The sequence below is a fragment of the Cetorhinus maximus genome, chromosome 30, assembly GCF_964194155.1.
Source record: "Cetorhinus maximus chromosome 30, sCetMax3.hap1.1, whole genome shotgun sequence".
In the NCBI taxonomy this organism is placed as follows: domain Eukaryota; kingdom Metazoa; phylum Chordata; class Chondrichthyes; order Lamniformes; family Cetorhinidae; genus Cetorhinus; species Cetorhinus maximus.
Genome location: NC_135908.1, coordinates 17,568,275 through 17,590,422, shown reverse-complemented (window position 1 = coordinate 17,590,422; position 22,148 = coordinate 17,568,275). Strand labels below are relative to the sequence as shown.

The 22,148-nt window shown below is 44.2% G+C and overlaps 1 protein-coding gene across 2 annotated transcripts; it reads right to left on the bottom strand.

The window, feature by feature from the left end:
• Positions 1-2,570: 2,570 nt before the first annotated feature.
• Positions 2,571-22,148, bottom strand: psma4 (proteasome 20S subunit alpha 4). 2 transcript variants are annotated; one of them, XM_078532538.1, is made up of 9 exons: positions 21,847-22,148; positions 14,485-14,512; positions 13,560-13,602; positions 13,268-13,430; positions 12,312-12,389; positions 10,338-10,426; positions 6,512-6,642; positions 4,215-4,338; positions 2,571-2,919 (listed from the first exon to the last, which is right to left on the bottom strand). In XM_078532538.1, exons 2-9 carry the CDS (start codon positions 14,485-14,487, stop codon positions 2,765-2,767), a joined length of 786 nt encoding a protein of 261 aa, XP_078388664.1. In that variant the 5' UTR covers positions 14,488-14,512; positions 21,847-22,148; the 3' UTR covers positions 2,571-2,764. The 2 variants fall into 2 exon arrangements, with proteins under 2 accessions (XP_078388664.1, XP_078388665.1); XM_078532539.1 differs by lacking the exon at positions 21,847-22,148 and adding an exon at positions 14,952-15,145.

Below are 22,148 nucleotides of genomic sequence, written 5' to 3'. Positions count from 1 at the left end.
TGACACCCACACCCAGAATATTAAAAAAAAATTGAACAGAATCCAGTCAGTTGTACTGGGAAATGGAGGCACCAAGAAATGGGAAGTGCAGCTATTTTTGTAGGGTCTAGAGAAGCAGTTGGTCAAGTGTGACTAATTTAGTTTAATGTTTTTGAGATCACGAGTGCAGTGGACCGGGGCATCTAGGAAACTGAAAAACTACAGCTGCTGGAAATGTGAGAAACAGAAAATGCTGGAAATACTCAGCAAGTCGGGCAACATCTGTGGAGACAGAAAAACTGAGTTAATGTTTCAGATCAATGGCCTTTCATCAGAATTGGTGTCTGTGGATGTTGCCCATGTGGATTTTTAGAAGGCATTTTGATAAGGCTCCACAAAACAGACTATTAGCAAAAATGAAAAGCACCTGGAATTGGAGGGAGTACTGTGACATGCCAGTGATGGGTTAGGAGGTAAGAAACAAAGTGGGGATAAAGGGAACGTGATCTGATTGGTAGGGTGTACCATGGTGTTCCCCAGAGATCTATACTGGGGCCTCAGCTTTTCACCATAAAAGCTGGATGAAGGAGCAGAGACTTATGCATTTATGTTCGCCAATGACACTGATCGGAGGCATTCAGCAGATCTGGCAGCACCTACGGAGAGAGAAAGGGTTTACGTTTCAGGTTGATGACCTTCTGCAAGAAGTGGAAAAAGTTAATAGGTGTAACAGGTTTTAAACTTTCAATCTAAGAGATTCAGGAGCAATGCTCCCACTAACACACCACGCGGGTCTTGTTCTGTGATAAATAACGTGTGCAGCCACTTAAGAAAGGGACCACACACTGAAAAAAAGACAGGCTGCACACAGCAATTAAATTTTAAAGAAACATTGGTCAGGAAACAAACCCAGGAGGAATGTCAACACGGGATCTCTCTGATGTTCCCTCCGAAACCACTAAGTCTAGCTGAGTCCTGCAAATATCAGAAATGGTTCCTAATTTCTACGATATTCTTTACTCATTTATCTCTAGAAAAGCTCACAATGAAAGTGAAACTTTGTAGTAAAGTAGCCTGATTGAAAGTGATGAGCAATCTAATGAAATGTACCAATGTATTTCACAATCTGGCTGAACATCATTCAGCCTGAACCTAGAAAAGCTTCCCCCCACCTCGATTCCTGGTTTGAGGGGGTGCATCGCATGCTTCCCACATGCCTAACCTTCAGGGTTGACCCTGACAATGTCAGAGGTCGATTGTCCACAAGGGGCACCAGTGAATCAGGTCAAGTCCTTGCAAACCTCTACTTCCTTCAATCTTGCTCATTGCTGCGTTTCCTTTGACCCTGTTTTGGCCTCTGAACTACAGTTGGGCCCTACCCTGTGTAGTGGAGAGCCGGAGAAGGTTGGTGGTTGGGTGGGGGGTGCGCGCGGGCACAGAACATTTGTCTGGTTGTTGTTGATGGTAAGCTCAACCATCCTTACTAAGCAGTATTGGTAGACCTCCTCTGCCATTGCTCACAGTACGAGCGCAGTGTAATAGAGAAACTGTGCCACCTAGTGGCTGCAGCCATTACCTAATGGCTTAATAGGGAAATTCCATTATAACAGAAAGTATGACCAGAGAAAAGGTTAATTTAATATTTAGAGCTTTAGCATTTTTCGATTGTTCTTCTGGATTTTAAGCATTATTTAAAAGTGAACATTTCTGAACCTTCAATTGCTTTTGGTGGTCAAGTGCTGCTGGTGGAGGGGAGTGGGCACAAGGATCTCTCAACAAGAGGTCACTGAGGCAACGAACTGGGACAGTGGTCATCATGCCCAGAATCTGATGAATGAGCCAATGGATTGTTCCTCAGAACTCTTCTGTTCCAGATCTTGATTAGAAGATATTATTCAAAGAGTCTACTGCAACATTGGGTTTCCAGAACCCAATGCGGAAGCATGTTGGAGTGATTTCTGCCTAGAGTATTTTCAATTCATCTTCCTCCAGACTGCAGTGGTTACATATCAGTCTTTGGGCGGGGTTGCTAGATTAAGGGGAGACGGAGTATACTTTTCTTCTGGAAGGAATAGGGAAAGGAGATGGGAGACAAAGGGATCCACTTACCAATACAGTGAAAGGCACCTGACACGGTCCGTTGAACATCAAGCTAATAACATAAGTCACAGTGGAACGCAGTGATTCACTGCCTCCTGGGTGAGGTCCCGTTCGGTCCTATAGTTAAACCCATTGCACCCCGTGCCATTCACGTACAGTCCTGCTACAAGGCCTTTCCTACAAAACAGCCGTTTACTCCTACAACGCAAAGTGTTGAGAACGGCAAGTCTGACAATCACTTACTATTTCTGCTAGATCAGCAGAAATTCTCACCCTTGGCCTTTTTTTTGGGGCAGTGGCACTGCCCACTCTCAAAGTTCTCGTTAATTCCCCCCGCCCCACAATCAGCACCAGCCCAGCTCAGAGTATCAAACTGCCAAATGCCGAACTCTAACATTGATCACGTAATATGGCTCTTGCCGTACAGGGTCTAGTTGATCACTTGTGTCTTCAAATTGCTAACGGTTTGCGTAAAATAAATATCAGAAAACTTTTTTTTTTGCCTTTATTCTTTATTTTAAAAACCAATCTGGCAATTCCTAGTGCATATACAATTGGCGTGCGGAAGGTTGGGTGGTGTCTGGCTTAGCCAACTCGATACTGGAGAACCTGCAGTCACTTGGATTTCCAATAAACTTCTATCTTTGCTCAAACGCGAACCTGGGCCTTCAATCAATTTGCAGCGCTATTTCTCCTTCTCCTTTTGCTCCTTCTCTTTTTTCTCACGCTCAGATTTTGCTTCTTCTTCCTCATGCTGCTTAATCAAAGCCTCCACTTCCTTCTGCTTCAGAACCTTGATGCGTGTTTTCCCGTTTTCTCTGGTCAGTGTCGCAATTTCCACTGCAAGCGCAAAGTCAAACGTTTCAAATTTTAGAAGTTATTTCGATTTCAACGCTCTCACAATATGTTGCAAGGGGCTTGATCCAAAAGAATAAGGTTAAATAAATGAAGAAACGTCTTCAAGCTGTTCCAGTTATCTGGTGGATCAATACAATTTTACAGCAGGCACATTGTAGGCCAAGGCTGGACCAAACAGCACTCATCCGTCTAAGTAGTGCCTGAAACAGCTGGATAGTGCTGTGGATTTCACTGGGAGGACTATTTGAATGCAACTCCGAAAAGATGAATATTATGGGAATACAATGCAAGACTAATTTAGGCAGGCAGCAATAACATTCGCATTAAAACAGGCATTAGGTTTCAGTATAATTAGCTGGTATCATTTGGAATTTCTGCACAGTTGGAGAGAGAAATTGTCCTCCAATCATTCTTCAAGGCAAACAGAATTACATTAAAACATTTAATGAACCCTGATACCTCAATCAAGTTGTCATTCTCCATGTACCCTGGACTGCACAGTTTATCCAACTACAGGCAGCAGGCACATGGTTGAGCTTCACCCTGTCCTCACTGGACATTCATATTTCCAACAGGAGAGAGTGGCTGGTCATTAGAGACTGGGAGCCCAGAATGGCCCTTCACCTCTGCGGGTTGGGGCCAGCCAACTGCACTGAGCAAACCACCTACCACCCTCGGTCATTTAAGATCGAGGTGAGGAGGAATATCTTTTCTTAGGGAGTCATTAATCTTTGGAATTCTCTTCCCCCAGGGAACAGTGGAGGCTGGATCATTGTAGTTATCCAAGGCCGAATTAGACAGATTTATGATTGACGAGGAAGTCGAGCGTTATGTGGGGGGCAGACAGGAAAGCGGAGTCAAGGCCACAATCAGATCAGCCGGGATCTTTCTGAGTGGCGAAGCAGGCTCGAGAGGCCGAATAGCCTAATTCCCACTCCTGTTCTTTTTGCTTATGTTCTTATGGTTAAGGCAAATAATTCAGCACATAACAGGAACTGAATCAGCAACTACTAGATTTCTTACCACACAAGATGGTTGATAGTAGACACAGGTATCATTAAATAAGGTTTTGTTCCAATTCCCCTGATAATATCTTAAGACATTATATAATTATTTTATATATAAATATTTTAAACTCAAAATAAAACTAGGAATATAATGAGGCTTTGATATTAAGAAATTAATATTTGATAACATTTGTGAATATGGCCTTTCAATTATGGCTTGTGTGCTAAAACAAAACCTGGATAAAAGCTTATAACACAAAGTCCTCTTACCCTTTTCAGCTGATAGTTTACTAACATCCATGGTCTTATTCAACACTTTAACTGCTAATGCAAGGGCCGACACCAAAGTCATATCTCCTTCTTTGAAGTCTTGTTTCAGCATTGATACTGCAGCCTGTAATATTAGTTGGACCAGATTAACAAATTCAATTATTGGTTTCAAGGTATCACCAACCACATCGTCCAATAGCTCAAACCAGTTCATCAACAATCACTCGAGCAAAGTACTTTCCAACCAGCTGCCCAATGAAAATAAAAATGCACTGATGTAGCACCTTTCACAACCGCCAGACATCCTGAAGCCAATTTTGAACTATAGTCGCTGTTGTAATGTAGGAAATGCAGCAGCCAATTTACACACAGCAAACTCCCACAAACAGCAACACGATAATGACTAGATCATCTGTTTTGTGATGCAATTGAGGGATAAAGCTTGAGCAGGACACTATGGATAACAGCTCTCCTCATAGGAACGTTTGACGTTCGCCTTAGTGAGCAGATGAGGCCTCTCTTTAATGTCTCATCCGAAAACTGCACTTCAAACAGTGCAGCGCTCCCTCAGTACTACAGTCAGCCTAGATTTTGTGCTCAAGTCTCTGGAGCGCAACTTGAACCCACAACCTGCTAACTCCAAGATGAGTGTGCTACCCACTGAGCTATGACTGACACTTAAAGTATAGTGTATCCTGCACTTGAATATGAACCAGGAGACAATGTGTACAAGGATTGTTTTATTGGGAATATTGATCCTTTAACTTTGTTCCTGTGAGGTGCCATGGGATGTTTTAACACATTAAAGGAGCTCTATAACTATATGCTATTGCTGATAATGTGTCATAATTCTCCATGTTTAACTCTGATCACTCTCCCAGTTAACTATGGTGGTGATGGAAGCTGGTTGGCAGCTATACTGCTTCTGGCACTGCGCACGCTTCCACAAATGATCATTCCTTACAGGAACTCGGACAGACAGCAGCACAACACAGAGCTGCAGTCACCCAGAGGTGAAACTTTCCAGCAGTGGTCATTGGATCGTTACCAAGAGCTGTAACCTTAACTGGCCCTCTTCTCCTATCCCAGGGCACTGAACCCAAGTATTTGACAGCAACTTGCATTTATAGAGCACCTTTTAACTGAAAGAAAAGTCCCAGTGCGTCGCAGATAAGCAAACCAGACAAAATGAGCGACAAGACTAAGGTGGCAATATTAGATGGACTGGCCAAGTTATATCAAAGAGGGTTTTGAGGAGAAGGTGGGGAGGCAGAGAGGTTTAGGGAGAAAATCTCAAAGGGTGGGGCCTAAACAGTCACCAATAGTAGAGAGAGAGGGGTGCACTACTAATATTGGATCAGCAAGGACAGCAGTGACAGGTGAGTGCAGACAGCAGAGTTCTGTTGCAAGATTCAATTTGAAATGGGTTTCTAAGGCACAGGGAAATTACAGGTACAACCTTAAGCTTAATCCATCTACTGGAGCAAAATGAGTAACTTGGCTGCCTGAGGAAATTGTGCAGTCACTTCAGAGATTCTCCTGAATCGGCCAAAAATTATTTTATTCACCTCAGGAGTTATCAATATTAGAGGTTAGGAAGGGGAGGGCGGGGGCTTTGACTGAGATGCACCATTTATTGAATAGGGCAACCACAGATGGATGTGATGGATCTTTTATCACCTTTTTGTACCATTGCATTGGCTTAGCCAATCAAACAAGAACCAAAAATTGCAAATGCATGACACTGTTAGAGGATTTGCTGATTACAGTCCCCAGTTAACTTTCAGCAACTGGCAGCCTCTGTGGAGAGAGAAAGAGTTAACATTTCAGCTTTCTGATCTATCGTAGACTGAAACGTTAAGTCTACTTCTCCCTCCGTAGACGTTGCCAGACCTGAGTATTTCCAGCATTTCCTGTTCTTTTTCAGGTTTCCAGCATCCGCAGTATTTTACTTTTGCAGCGTAGGTAAAGCCAATTGCTGACTCCAGAACGCCGGCATGCCTAATTCACATTCTCCTTGGGCCAAATGTCCTCGTCCAGAATAAGGGACCTTAAACCATTGAAATCTCAAGTTCAGAGTGCTAGAACCAGTCTGAAATCTTGTATCCCACTGAAAACCCAATAGCTTTGTTTAGAAATATTCACTGTATTCATCTCCATAAATCAATTCTTCCATGCTTTGCATTAGAAACATCAGGATAACATCATACCTCAGTAAAAGATCAAACCAATGTATCAATGCACCAGTTACGTCTCTCTTTACAAAGTCACTGCAGCCCTTTAGTTAAGATACTTACAGCACTGTTATTCCCGATGCATGTGGCTTTCCACCCTCCGTAGTTTCCGCTGGGGTCACTCTGATATAGCTGATAGCCATAGTGCTTATCCCATCCCATGTAGAGCAGTGAAACACCAAAAGGACGTTTTCCTGTCAGATTGCCATGAGAGGACGGTATAGAAAATTTAAACAGCTTATGTTATAAAAAAAACCATGCAGTTATTCAGCAATTTATCGTGTCTCTCAAAGAACTTCACGTAGAGCAAATTATTCTGAACTACAGCGATTAGGTAGGCAAATGTGACAGTCACCCTGCACAAAGCAACATCATACAGACAGGAAGGAATCAGGCCCCATACTCGCTGATGTTAAGTTCCAATGGGATTAGGTGGCAGTAAGGCAGTCTGCTGCCTATCGCCAGGCTTCCTGGGCCTTTGAGGACAAAGAGCCAGCTCTGAGAGGCCAGTAGCTGTTTAGTTCCAGCAGTGCTTCCAGGAGTGGTGCAGCAGGCCCTGGAAGACAGGGTGAGTGGGTGGGGTTTGCTGGCGACAGGTCTGTGCATTTGTGCATGTGTTGGGGTGGTGGGGGGAAGGAGGGGAGAAAAGTTGTTGTGGAGGATGGGAGATGGGGAGGAGGGGGTGGGGTCTTTTGGCAGGGGCGGCCCTCTGTGGAACCGCAGGGTGCTCGAATGGGAAGCACCCTCCCACTCCAACAGGAGGCCACCAGTGTATACCTGGCAACCTCCTCACGTGGCATACAACCCCCATAACAGGGGCAGTGGGGTGAGGCCCTTAATTGACCACCTAAGGGCCTCACTTGGTATGCGGGCAGGAAGGCCGTCCTTGACCTTTCCCATCCTTGACTTAAATGGGACATGGGGGGGTTAGGAAAGAGTCAGAAAGGCGACAGGCTCTCCACCAATGCTCCTTCTAACTTTTTCCATCCATGCACGGAATGAATGTTGTTATGGGCACTAAATCCAGGTAATGTGCAGATGTACGCCAACGGCAGAAACAAAAAACCTGTAATATATTTTTAAAAAGCTACCAAAGTTTTGGAAGAAGGAGAAAGAATGCTATCCCAACCACTCTGACAGTAACATGCCAGTCCACAAATTACCACACTTCAGAATCACTACACCACCGTACACGAGAGAGGCATTTGTTAGTTTTTATATTCTAGCTTGTATTTTAGTAATTTCACAGAAGAAAAGTTGAATTGGTAGCAATGATTCATGACAAGAACCTTTTGATTCAATTTGATAAGCTCAAAATAGAAAGAGCCAAGGAGCTTTTGCCTTTTAAACTGATAGAAAATGTGGAAAAGACAACTCTTTTTTTCCAACTTGAGTGTTTTCTTTACTTAAAACTGCCATGAATAGTGAGGAAAACAGCTCAGTAATTTCTTCACATCGACAAACAGTCAGGCGGAGGTAAAAGTGTAGCTGTGAATTTAGAGAGAGGTTGGCTCTTGTGAACAGGGGGGTGAGGGTCGGAGGGAGAAATGTCCCAGTAAATTGTGTGAATATTAAAGGGAGAAATTACATCTGGCAACTGGTGAAGAGAGAATGGAATCCTAGGAGGGAGAATAACTGTTGAGGTAGGTTTTAAGGAACCAGCGGCATTTATTCCACCTAAAGCTTTTTTTGTGTTAATGAATCATAGATTTATGAGTTGTGAAGTAATAAACCGGTTGACCATTTTTAAAGTGACCGTATCACACAATGCAGCCAGAAGTGAATTGGGGAGAGGTAGTTTTTGGAAGTGTGCAGTTTAATTTCTTCCATGAAAAAACCTCACAAGATCTTTTGCATTATTATTTGGAAATCAGGGCTAGTAATCCAAAGCTTTTCACAAACTCCTTAGAAATACCTTTGTGTTGAGTCTTTGGGATTAATCTTCCTACAAAACCAGCTGCAGCAGAATGACTAGATCAGTTGTATTAACTGGCCCAAAAATCCTCTTACTTTTAATTAACTCTTTCAACTTACCTCCTGACTCACTGTTTCCCTTCTCGACCCTCCTCCTTGCCACCTCCCTCCTGCTTCCCTCTCTCAAACCCTCACTGTGAGCGAGGGCTTCAAAGAGGGTTTTCGAGAGGAAGGAAGGAAGCAAAGGAGTGAGGGGAGCTTCAAGTAGGCTGCAGGAAAGACAAGTGCTAACATAGCTTCGGGCTCCAGGAACTGAAAAGTGAATTTTGGCTGTTATTTCCACCTGACTAATCATGTCAGGCTTGGTTCTCGTCTGTTAAATTCCCGTCATGGAGGAGTATACCAGGTTTTTGCTCGTGGGCTAGAATGGCAGCAAACCTCATTTAGCCATCAGAATTTGCCTGGCTGTAATAATTAAGTACGCGATGCCTGATGGATTATTGTGCGGCTGAGCAGCTTAGAGGGATATACTGCTGTCCACCTCCGGCCTCCCCTCCTGATTCCATGCCACCCTCCCCACCGCATGCTGCCTCCCAATCCGATCCCAGGGATGGAATTAAATTCTGCTCAATATTTCCACTGTCTCCACAACGTTTCAAAGGATAATTCGTATTGGTCAGGTCAGACTACTTTGTAACCGACCAAACAGAATTATTCACCAATAGTCACTTGAGTATTGCTGAAAAAAGACAGACATGCTGCTGAAGCTTTTTGTCTTGCATCTGTCCTGATGAGTGTAAGAAAACCGAATTTCAAAGGGAACAACAATTCATACTGCATGAGAAAAGGTTGGCAAGTGGACTCTGATTGGCTCGTGGACTCTGATTGGCTCGTGGCGTTGCCATGGGAAATACACCAGGGAAGCTTTTGTTTCAATTCAAAAAGACAAGTGGATTCTAATTGGTCAAGGTATTGTCATGGGGAATGCACCAGGGAACAGTTCTCCCCCATAGGCAGTCACTTCTAAAAGCAGATCAGTGATGGATAGTTAAGTTCATCTGATAATACAGCAGCCTGCAACCAGTTTGTAAGTAATTTAACAAGTTAATTGATTCCTTTACTTCTCTTTTCTTTGAAATAAAACCATACATTTTTTGGATGAGGGGCAGCCACCAGGCCGATCTGTTTTAGAAATAACATAGGTGCCCCACCAAGCTGTGACTTGCCCCCATCTCTGCTGCACCCAGGTGAAAAACCACAAATTAGAGCTAGATTGTTCTGGGGTAACATCAGGAAACACTCCTTCACATAAAGTGGGGTGGTGGGGGGGGTGAAAACATGGAACCCTCTCCCCCACTCTTTCCTCCAAACAGCTGTTCAGGCTAGGTCAATTGAAAATTTTAAACTGTGACTGATAGGTTTCTGTTAGGTTTTTGTTAGGTAAGGCTATTCAGGATTACAGACCTAAAGCATGTAAGATGAAGTTAAGATACAGATCAGATATAATTGTTACAAGTGTGAAGTTTGTAAGATTGTTATGTTGTGGAACTGTCTCTTTAACAAAGGGTAAAAGACAGGAATGAAGGGGGGGTCATGTGACCTGTTCTGAATTCTGCCCTACAAGAAGTTTGGGTGACTTGCTTGTTAAAAGTTAAGGTGGGGGGTGGGTTTGTCTTACTGGGAAGAAGGTGCAAAATATTCACACCTATAAACAATGACCAGGGCAGCTGTGTATAGACTGTTCTGTCCCCAAGTTCCACAAGGAAGAGTCGGGAATATCATGTTTTGTAAACGGTTATACCTTAAACTGTCTAATTAATTTCAGGCTGGAATGGAGTTGGGGATTTAGGAGATAGTTCATCGGATTTCTACCTGGATAAGGTCCATGTTGTCATGGAGATATCATACAATTTTAAATTTTATGGTCACATTAGCATTCACACATTTGCTTTAAAAGTGCTTTATGCTGCCTTACCTCCGAACTGTGTGTAAGCCTGCTTGATATCACAGAGTGTTGTGACCAACTGCTCACATGGGATTGGTTCCTGGTACTGAAGGAGATACCTGTGAATATACAAGGAAACCATTATTGCAATCTGGACACTCTTCATTATTTAGTTTGCTGAGTGTGCATAAAGAAAACACTTACACTCCTGCAATAAAGTGCAAACAGCTGAAATGTTCCCCCAATGCATTTAAATGTATTAATTGACAAGTTCTTTCTTAAAGGGAAAGACACTTCTGCATACTTGATATAAAACTATAAAACCACAGGTTCATGGTGGTGCATTCTCACCTCCAGGACATTAAAACTAGTTCAGGTCACATTAGAAAGAATGGTCTCTCACTGTCAGTGCATAGCACACTGAACTTTTTTGTTTATTCATTTTCTGGACATGGGCATTGTTGGCAAGACTGGCATTTATTACCCATCACTATTCACCCCTTGAAAAGGCAGTGGTGAGCCAACTTTTTGAACTGGTGCAGTTCGAGTTGTGAACATGCTCCCACAATGGTAGGGTGGGAGTTCCAAGATTTTGACACAGCGATGATAAATCGATGGTGATAGATTTCCAAGTCTGAGGTGGGGGATAGCAGAGCGGTTATGTTACTGGTTTAGTAATCCCAAGGCCTGGACTAATGTTCCAGAGACGTGAGTTCAAATCCCGCCATGGCATCTGGGGGAAACTGCATTGTTAATTAAATAAATCTGAAATAAATGCTAGTCTCAGTAATGGTAACCATGAAACTACCAGGTTGTCATAAAAATCCATCTGGCTCACCACTGTCCTTTAGGGAAGAAAATCTGCTGGTCTGGCCTGTGGGTTACTCCATGCCCACAACAATGTGGTTGAATCTTAACTTCTCTCTAAAAAGGCCTAGCAAGCCACTAAAGTTGTATAAGAATGGCAATAAATACTGGCCTTGCCAGCGATGTCCACATCCCATGAATGAATGCAAAGTCAAGAATTTTAAAAATTCATTTATGGGATGTGGGCTTCGCTGGCTAGGCCAGCATTTATTGCCCATCCCTAATTGCCCTCGAGAAGGTGGTGGTGAGCTGCCTTCTTGAACCGCTGCAGTCCAAGTGGTATAGGTACACCCATAGTGCTGTTAGGGAGGCAGTTCCAGCATTTTGACCCAGTGACAGTGAAGGAATGGTGATATATTTCCAAGTTGGGATGGTGAGTGGCTTGAAAGGGAACTTCCAGGTGGTGGTGTTCCCATGTGTCTGCTGCCCTTGTCCTTCTAGATGGTAGCGGCTGTGAGTTTGGAAGGTGCTGTCTAAGGAGCCTTGATGAGCGTCTGCAGTGCATCTTGTAGATGGTACACACTGCTGCCACTGTTCGTTGGTGGTGGAGGAAGCGAATGTTTGTGGATGGGGTGTCAATCAAGTAGGCTGCTTTGTCCTGGATGGTGTCAAGCTTCTTGAGTGAACAAAGAAAAGTACAGCACAGGAACAGGCCCTTCGGCCCTCCAAGCTTGCGCCGATCATATTGCCCGTCAACTAAAACATTTTGCTGTTGGAGCTGCCCTCATCCAGACAAGGAGAGAGTGTTCCATCACATTCCTGACTTGTGCCTTGTAGATGGTGGACAGGCTTTGGGGAGTCAGGAAGTGAGTTACTCACCACAAGATTCCTAGCCTCTGACCTGCTCTTGTAGCCACAGTATTTATGTGGCTGGTCCAGTTCAGTTTCTGGTCAATGGTAACCCCAGGATGGTATGGGATTTGGATGGGAGGGATTGTAGGCGCTTTGGCTGAGACAGTGCTGTGACTTTTTAAACTGGTGGATGCATCCATGAGCACCCAGGTGTCCACTACAGGTGTTAACAGGCTGCAAGGAGCAGTTATAACGTTCTGAGATGAACTGCTATAAACGAAGTTAGAACGTGGAGGGAAGACTATTTCAGAGGAAAGCTCATTCAAAACTAACGGTTAATCTTACCTCTGGGCAATCAGTCGCAGCTCATTCGTAAGAACATTGGCATCAGATGTTATTCCTGCGACGCTACAAGCCATATCGCTGGGAGACAGATTTTACAAAAAATAGTCGAGTCAGTTTATATCTTTACATGATGCTTTCAGTATTAGTATTTAACAGACAAACATTTACATATACAAGTAAAACTGACAGTATTAAAATAACAATATAGAAAATTCCATCACTAGTGGTAATCTTCTGTTAAAATTAACTCTCGGCAAATTATTTAAATAAAACACAAAAGTTCTGTGAGGACACTACAACCACAGGCAACTAACCCCCTCTCGTGGCTGCTTGCTGCACAGAACATAGGAAGAGAAGGTCATTCAGCTGCTGCATCATTCAATTAGATCACAGATGATCCGTGTTTCAAATCTTTTTCCTTCTTGATTCCCCTCCTGAACGGTCTCCTATTTTAAGATTATGTCCTCTAGTTGTGGGTTCCCCCACCAGAGAATATAGCTTCTCTTTATCAAAACCCTCTACCATCTTAAACACTTTGATCACTTCACTCCTCAGTCTTCTAAACTCAAGGGAATACAAATCAAGTTTACCTAACTCAAAAGATTATTGCTAATGTTAACTCAGGTTGGTGCGATACAAGCCAACAGATTCGTTATTAACACGAGGATTAGGAGGAGGAGTAGACCATTCACCCCCTCAAGGTTGCTCCACCGCTTGATAAGATCATGGCTGATCTGATTGTGGCCTCAACTCCATTTTCCTGCCTGCCCCCCCATAACCTTTGACTCCCTTGTCGATCAAAAATCTAACTCAGCCTTAAATATAGTCAATAACCCAGCCTCAACTAGACTCTGGAGAAGAGAGTTCCACAGGCTAATGAAGCTGAGAGAAAAAAAATTCCTACTCATCTCAGTCTTAAACAGGAGAGCCCTAGTTTGTATCTATGTTATACGTACTCGTTTAGTTTATATATTTTTTCAGAAAAGAAAACTTCATCCAGTAGCTTGTGTATGTTGCGTCTCTCTGCAGCCAACAGGACGCCATCATTTGCTAAGATCCCCAGGCAGGTCCCGGCATGGCCAATGGCTTCCATGGCATATTCCACCTGGTAGAGCCGCCCTGTTATTTCATTAAAAGAAAAGTTTGTATTTGAATGAAACACACAGTTGAACAGCAACAATACAATACGTACCAGTGAGACAGTTAGACCCTTCATTTTATAGAAGGCCGTCATTCACAGAACCTCACCTTCTGGCGAGAAAATGGTCGTTCGCGAGTCATATCTTCGAGACTGCAAAGGCAAACAAAACCAATAGGTTTTTTACACTTTACATTTCATCATATTTTCAACAAGATGACGACTCCCCTTTCCACCCCTGCTATCGTTTTCTCCTCTTCCTCACCAATGTTGAGGCACCCTGCTTCCAGATCACATTCAGCTGGGGAATTACCTTCCTTCCATGTAGGAAAACTCTGCTCTCCAGATAGCTGATTACATCAGCGTGCTGGTAAAGCAACTTGGTATGTGAGGAATAACGGCCAAAAACCCACATCCCAAAGCAGATTGGTTTCAATATGCAGCAACTAATGGTCTCAATACGAACGATACTGGTACCAATTTCTGGAACATGTGCCAGTTGTATTTTCAGTTTGCAGTTTTACTTTAAGTCTTTGAGCTCCTTTGACCACTCAGCTTCTACTCTAACTGGTGTGACCACATTGGAGAGACGGTGGAGCAGCGCTAATGTCACTGGACTAGTAATCCAGGGGCCCAGGCTAATGCTCTGGGGACATGGGTTCAACTCTCACCACGCCAGCTGGTGGAATTTAAATTCAATTAAAAATTCTACTCTCCGTAATTGTGACGATTAATTGTTGTAAAATCCCATTTCGCTAATGTCCTTTAGGGAAGGAAATCTGCCATCCTTACCTGGTCTGGCCTACATGTGACTCCAGGCCCACAGCAATGTGGTTGACTCTTAACTGCCCTCTGAAATGGCCTGGCAAACCACTCAGTTTGAGGGCAATTAAGGATGGGGAACAAATGCTGGTCTTGCCAGCGATGTAAACAACCCATGAAAGGATAAAAAACTAATTAGTTTGAATACCGAAATATACTCTCCTGATAAAGTCAAATTTAAGTTTATGTGCAATTAAAATCTCAGTCACTCACCATTGTGTTCTTAAATTAGATCAAAAATCTGGGAACAGAAAAAGGAAATCAGTTAGTGTGTAAGATACTCTGCCGAAACAGTATCTGTACCTAATAGGTTCTTAATGTTGACAACAGAGGCAATCTTTCATGAAGCATTCAGACAGACGCAGCTTGGAACCAGAAGGTCAACACACATGAAGGGGGCCATTTGGCCTATTTTTGCTCATCCATAAAGACGGAGCCAAGTAACAAATCAGAGTTCCAAGGCTAGAATCAACATGAACATGTACAGCTCAGTCAATGTGACCTTTAACTCAAAGCTGATGGAATTTTGGAAAACAAAGAAGGAAAAGAGGTCATTTTAATAACTTTTTAAAACTTATAACTCATTCCTTTATCAGTAAAAGTATAGGTCGCAGTCACACACACACACTGGAGCTTTATCTTGCTAACTTATGGCTACCATAAAAAAGTCTCACAAATACCTCCCAAACAAAAGCCAGTGATGTTGTGAACTGCACTGCCTGGGAAAGAAAGTGAAAGCATTTTCCATAATTAATTCTCATCCATACTGAGGAAGACAACAACTGAATTTCCCCAATATGAGGACAGCAGACATAACTGGCCTGATTTTAGCCCATTTCAAACCATTCACTTAAGAATTAAAATGGGGCCCCAGAAATTGGAATCATGCAGTTAGTCATCTGATCTGTCACAGAAATGGAATGACTATAATTCTCACCATGAGATTATTGAATAAAAAGATATTAAACTTAGAATTCTATTTACATTCCAATGACAGGAAGTTGCTACCAACATACTAATTCTAAAGGGAAAGACTGCACAGAGAATCTAAAAATTGATAAAATAATATATCGGTTAATCTGTAATTGGAATGAAGTTCCAAATAATGACAGATTTGTTTCGCACAAGTTTTGCTTCATTATTGCTCTACGATAATAAACGTGAAAAGTCAGCTTTCCATGTCCACGCAGAATGGTCCTAAAGCAGAGGTGGGCAAGCCTTGTGGCCGGAGGGCCAAATCTGGCTTTGGAAATTGTATGGAGGGCCATATACCTCACAGCAAATTTTAAATGAGGTGCATCTGTAATTTGCTCCACATCTGTATGGAACATGCTTCGATTTTCAAAATCTGGAATTAAAAGTCTAATGATGACCTTGAAACCCATTGTCGATTGTTGTAAAAACTCACCCGGTTCACTAATGTCCTTCAGGGAAGGAAATCTGCCGTCCTTACCTAGTCTGGCCTACATGTGACTCCAGATCCACAATAATGTGGTTGACTCTTAAATGTCCTCTGAAACAGCCTAGCAAGCCATTCAGTTGTATGAAACTGCTAAAAAGCCAATAAAAAGGAATGAAACCAGACAGACCACCCGGCATCGGCCCAGGCACCTGAAACAACATTGGCAAACCCAGCCTTGTTGACCCTGCCAAGTCCTCCTCACTAACATCTGGGGGTTTGTGCCAAAATTGGGAGAGCTGCCACACAGACTAGTCAAGCAACAGCTGAGCAAAGTCGTATTCACGGAATCATATCTACAGATCATGTCCCAGACATCACCATCATCATCCCTGGGTACATCCTGTCCTACCGGAAGGTCAGACCAGCAGGCGTGGCACAGTGGCATACAGTCGGGAGGGAGTTTCCCTGTGAGTCCTCAACATTGACTCCAGCCCCCATGAAGTTTCCTGGCATCAGGTCAAACATGGGCAAGGAAACCTCCTGCTGATTACCACATACCTCACCCCTAATCCCCTCAGCTGATGAATCAGTACTGTTCCATGTTGAACACCACTTGGAGGAAGCACTGCGGGTGGCAAGGGTGCAGAATGTGCTCTGGGTGGGGGGCTTCAATGTCCATCACCAAGACTGGCTCGGTAGCACCACCACAGACCGAGCTGGCCGAGGCCTAAAGGACATGGCTGCTAGATTGGGCCTACGTCAGGTGGTGAGGGAACCAACAAGAGGGAAAAACATACTTGACCTCATCCTCATCTACCTGCCTGCCGCAGATGCATCTGTCCATGACAGTATCGGAAGGAGTGATCACTGCACAGTCCTTGTGGAGACAAAGTCCTGTCTTCACATTGAGGATACCCTACAAAAAGTGTTGTGTGACGCTACCATCATGCTAAAAGGGATCTAGCAACTCGAGACTGTGCAAACATGAGGCGCTGTGGGCCATCAGCAGCAGAATTGTACTCAACCACAATCTGTAACCTCATGGCCCAGCATATCCCCCACTTGTACCAATACCACCAAGCCAGGGGATCAAACCTGGTTCAATGAAGAGCGGAAGGCATGCCAGGAGCAGCATCAGACATACCTAAAAACAAAGTGTCAACCTGGTGAAGTTATAACACAGGACTACTTGCATAAACAGCATAAGCAGCAAGTGATAGGCAGAGCTAAACGATCCCACAACCAACAGATCAGTTCTAAGCTCTGCAGTCCCACCACATTCAGCTATGAAGGGTGGAGGACAACTAAACAACTCACTGGAGGAGGTGGCTCCACAGATATCCCCATCCTCAATGATGGAGGAGCCCAGCACATCAGTGCAAAAGGTAAGGCTGAAGCATTCGCAACAATCTTCAGCCAGAAGCGCCAAGTGGATGATCCATCTTGGCCTCCTCCAGAGGTCCCCAGCATCATAGATGCTAGTGTTTAGCCAATTCGATTCAGTTCACATTTCATCAAGAAACGGCTGAAGGCACTGGATGCTACAAAGGCAATGGGCCCTGACAACATTCCGGCAATACCACTGAAGACTTGTGCTCCAGAACTTGCCACACCCCTAGATAAGCTGTTCCAGTACAGCTACTACACTGGCATTGACCCAGCAATGTGAAAAATTGCCCAGGTACGTCCTGTACACAAAAAGCTGGACAAATCCAACCCGGCCAATTACTGCACTATCAGTCTACTCTCGATCATCAGTAAAGTGATGGAAGGGGTCATCAATAGTGCTATCAAGCGGCACTTGCTTTGCAATAACCTGCTCACTGACACTCAGTTTGAGACCCGCCAGGTTCACTCAGCTGCCGACCTTATTACAGCCTTGATTCGAACATGGACAAAAGAGCTGAATTCCAGAGGTGAGGTGAGGGTGACTGCTTTTGACATCAAGGCAGCATTTGACCAAGTGTGGCATCAAGGAGCCCTAGCAAAACTGGAGTCAATGGGAATCAGGGGGAAAACTCTCTGCTAGTTGGAGTCATACCTAGCACAAAGGAAGATGGTTGTGGTTGTTGGAGATCAGTCACCTCAGTTCCAGGACATTACTGCAGGAGTTCCTCAGGGTAGTGTCCTTGGCCCACCCATCTTCAGCTTCTTCATCAATGACCTTCCTTCCATCATGAGTGGGGATGTTCACTGATGATTGCACAATGTACAGCACCATTCACAACCCCTCAGATACTGAAGCAGTCCATGTCCAAATGCAGCAAGACCTGGACAATATCTAGGCTTGGGCTGACAAGTGGCAAGAAACATTCACGTCACACAAGTGTCAGGCAATGACCATCTCCAACAAGAGAATCTAACCACCGTCTCTTGACATTCAATTGCTGAATCCCCCACTAACAACATCCTGGGGGCTACCATTGACCAGAAACTGAACTAGACTAGCCATATAAATACTGTGGCTACAAGAGCAGGTCAGAGGCTAGGAATCCTGTGGCGAGTAACTCATCTCCTGACTCCCCAAAGCCTGTCCACCATCTACAGGGCACAAGCCAGGAGTGCAAGGAAATATTCTCCACTTGCCTGGATGAGGGCAGCTCCAACAACACTCAAGACACTTGACACCGTCCAGGACAAAGCAGCCCACTTGACTGACACCCCTTCCACCAACATTCACTCCCTCCACACCAACGCACAATAGCAGCAGTGTGTACCATCAACAAGATGCACTGCAGGAACTCACCAAGGCTCCTTCAACAGCACCTTCCAAACCCACAACCACTACCATCTAGAAGGGCAAGGGCAGCAGGCACATGGGAACATCACCGCCTGGAAGTTCCCCTCCAAGCCACTCACCCTCCTAACTTGGAAATATAACGCCGTTCCTTCACTGTCGCTGGGTAAAAATCCTGGAACTCCCTCTCTAACAGCACTGTGGGTACCTACACCATATGGACTGCAGCGGTTCAAAAAGGCAGCTCACCACCACATTCTCAAGGGCAATTAGGGATGGGCAATAAATGCTGGTCTAGCCAGTGATTCTCATATCCTATAAATGAATTTTTAAAAACTTTTAATGCTGAATGTCACATCCAGTGCCCTCAATCATTTCCAGGTTAACATGTCCCGCCTTTGGCCACTGTCCTCTACAAACTGCATCCGACAGCAGAAATCAGGTTTACTTATATAGTGCTGCTCTCAGTCTCCTCCACATGTATTGCCCGCCTCTTGAGGACTGCCTAATTTGTCTCAGGTTATACACGCAGAGTAACATAGGAACATAACAAAGAGGAGTAGACCATACAGCCCGTCAATCCTGCTCTGCCATTCAATACAATCATAGCTGATTCTCAACTCCAATTTCCCGCTCACTCCCTGCATCCCTCGATTCCGCGAGGCCCCAAAAACCTGTCGATCTCAGCCTTAGATATATTCAACAATGGAGCATTCACAACCCTCGGGGGTGAGAATCCCAAAGATTCACAACATTTCCCGTGAAGAAATTTCTCATTCCCGGTCCTGAAGTACGGCATTCTACTTGCTAAAAATATAACCAAGAACCTACCCACCCCCACATGAGGACCTGAGAGACCTTATGGCACTAGTTGTTAAGGGCAGGGAAGCTATGGCCAATATTCATCCCTCAAACATTCTTGTTTGTCAGACCTTACAATGTGCAGATTGGCTGCTGTGTTTTTCTACATTACAACTGAGCTTCAAAAATTACTTCATTGACTGAAAAGTGCTGGGATGTCCTGAGGTCTCAAATTGCTCATAATTGTAACCATTGTTATCTATTATGAAGTTAGTGACCGTCTGGCCTAATGGAGGCAGGCTCAGAGGGCTTTGTGAGGATTTTGTTAGATTTTAGGGCTCTTTCTGTCCACCAACAGCAACTGGGTGGCTGGAGAGCAACTTGGAACACTGGGCCCCTCAGAGGACAACATCCCAAGGGTAAATTTAATCAGGGAGAAATTTTGTTGGAAGACAGAATAAAAGGTCTGAGGATTGAGGCAGAGGCTTCTAGAGTTTTGGGAAGTGGGAGTGGGGTGGGGGGGATGTGTGTGAATTGTGACAATGGGGACATAAAAGTTTGGGATAGTACCCAGGGAGGCTGCACTCGAGGTTACAGGACAAGAAGCTGCTTTCTCTGCCCACTGAAGCTGTGCTCCAAACAGTGTGCCCAGAGTTGTGCTAACACAGGGCAGGCTGGTAACTGGTAACAAACAGAAGCTCATGGGAATGAGTTGGGGCTGCAGCACAATAAGGTGTGCACCCAAACATAATTCAACCTTTTCTCCATCTCACTTAGGGCCTTCAGTGGGAGAAGCTCCCAGTCTCTGAACTGCGAGGATTTACTGGAGATACTGAACAAAGATACAATCCCAAAGATGGGGTCTTACCCTGAAGGAACGCTGCCTCTGGCCATCAATCATTGACTTAACTTACCCAAAACTGACTTCACGGAGTGACTATGGCTGATTAAAAGCTTCCACTGGCTATAGCTTCCCCACCCTCGTCCTAAAAAATTGTATGAAAATCTAACATTCTTGTTTACCAAGACAGGACCTTCAGGCATCAATGTGAGCTGACATTTAGGACAAAGGATGTTTCCAGTTAACACTCAAGATCCTCTGTTGTGCACAGTCTTGCACACAGGGGAACTCTATCACACCCCACTGACCAGCCCACTGAGTGAGGTGACTGCTGTACAGTATACCCCCCGCGCTGTACAGTATACCCTCCCGCACGAATCCATCAAGGATTAGCAATGAAAAACCCACCACAATTCTTGCAGAAATGTCTCGACCAGACAATCTGAGACCATACTTATGATGGAAAGAAACAGAGTCAACGCTCAAGTCCAATATGACCCTTCTTCTGAACCAGTTCCGAAGGGTTATATTAGACTCGAACAGTTAACTCTGTTTCTCTTCACACAGGTCCTGCCAGACCTGAGTTTTTGCAGCATGTTGTTTTTATTTCAGATCTCCAGCACCTGCAGTATTTTGCTTTTCATTACCATACCCATGATGCCATCTAACCCTCCCTGCAAAGAGCACAATGAATTGATAGACAGCAGTCGATAATCTTGCCTCACCACTCTATTCATCTACAGATAAAATCTACGACTTAATCACGGACCACAAAGCTCCTTTCCCCATGAGAGCTTGTTGCTCGGTTTCAGAAATGTCATGTAAAATTGATGGAGGTAATACAAGGCTCAGGCGAGCTCCTTACAATACCTGACCTGTCACCTGAACACATTCCTCATACAATTTATCTATCCTGTTCCTTTTTGATTGCATCAATGGATCCAAAATTCACAACATGATTACCAAAAGAGTCACTGATTTCACTCAGATGAATCGGGCTCACTGGGGTCTCCTCCTTTGAGTGAATTGAGACCACAGCTGCACTCTGTGCACTGTCTCAAACTAGATTCTTATTCCCAGGCCTCAGAAGCACTCTCTCAATATGGTTCTTGTCAATGCTTTCTCAAGTTCTTTACTGATCAACCCCCATTCCCTTCTCCCCTTACCTACTGGAGAGTTCATATCGAATACAATTCTGTCACCACACCATGTGGGTAATAAGAGTGTGGAATCCACTTCTTCCTCCTGAACTAGTTCCTAAATACCAAGTCAGTGTAACATCCTCTAGAGACCAAAAGGATATGGTCACTGATTTGAAGGCCACTGGATTTAGTGCCACATGGCACAAGAAAAGACAAACCCATCTCCATTACCCTACGAGGAAATGATTTAAGATCACGTGTGTGTTAATTATGACACTCAAGAATGTAGACCCTGATCAGATCTGATCTCACTTAAGATTATTAGCCTCCTGACATATTGCATTGATATTGTCTTTAAAGCCATGCGTCACAACATGATTAGCAGCACATTGAACATTAGGAATAAGAGTAAACACAGGCCATCTCCAATCACTTCTTATCTAAAAGGGCTACAGCATGGCAGTTACTGCAATATTCTTAAAACATATGCAATACCATGTTTTATATTTACTTACAACACATTTACGTGCAAGTCCTGTCTATAGCATGTTAGACTCCTGCAATACAGTCAGACAAGCTCTCTAGGTAACAGTCTCTGTTATAAAACAGCACCTTCCCCAGCCCAATGTAAGTATTGCCCCGGGCGGTGTACCTGCTGCTGACGCCAGCAGTAAGCTGCCCTCAGCATTGGCCGGAGTCAGCGGAGGGACATCACGCTTTCAGAAAAAAGATGGCAGTAGAGACACAGCACCCCTAGTGGTTAGAAGCTGTTACTACACTGTGACAGGATCCCAGTCCCAATGTTGACATAGGAAGTTTCAATGTTCAGATTGGAAACTCCAGAAACGTGACACGTGGGGGGGGGAGGGGGGAGAGGACCTGGAATCGTTGACTGGGAGGGGAGGGGAGGGGAGGGAATAGAGACTGAGACTGAGCTCAACGGAGAAAGGCCCT

Excerpts from the sequence above, each read along its gene's own strand:
- psma4 (XM_078532538.1), bottom strand. Across the intron at positions 12,390-13,267 it reads AAAATATATAAACTAAACGA|CGATATGGCTTGTAGCGTCG; the intron begins GTACGTATAACA and ends TCTGTCTCCCAG. Across the intron at positions 6,643-10,337 it reads GGCTTACACACAGTTCGGAG|GAAAACGTCCTTTTGGTGTT; the intron begins GTAAGGCAGCAT and ends GCAATCTGACAG.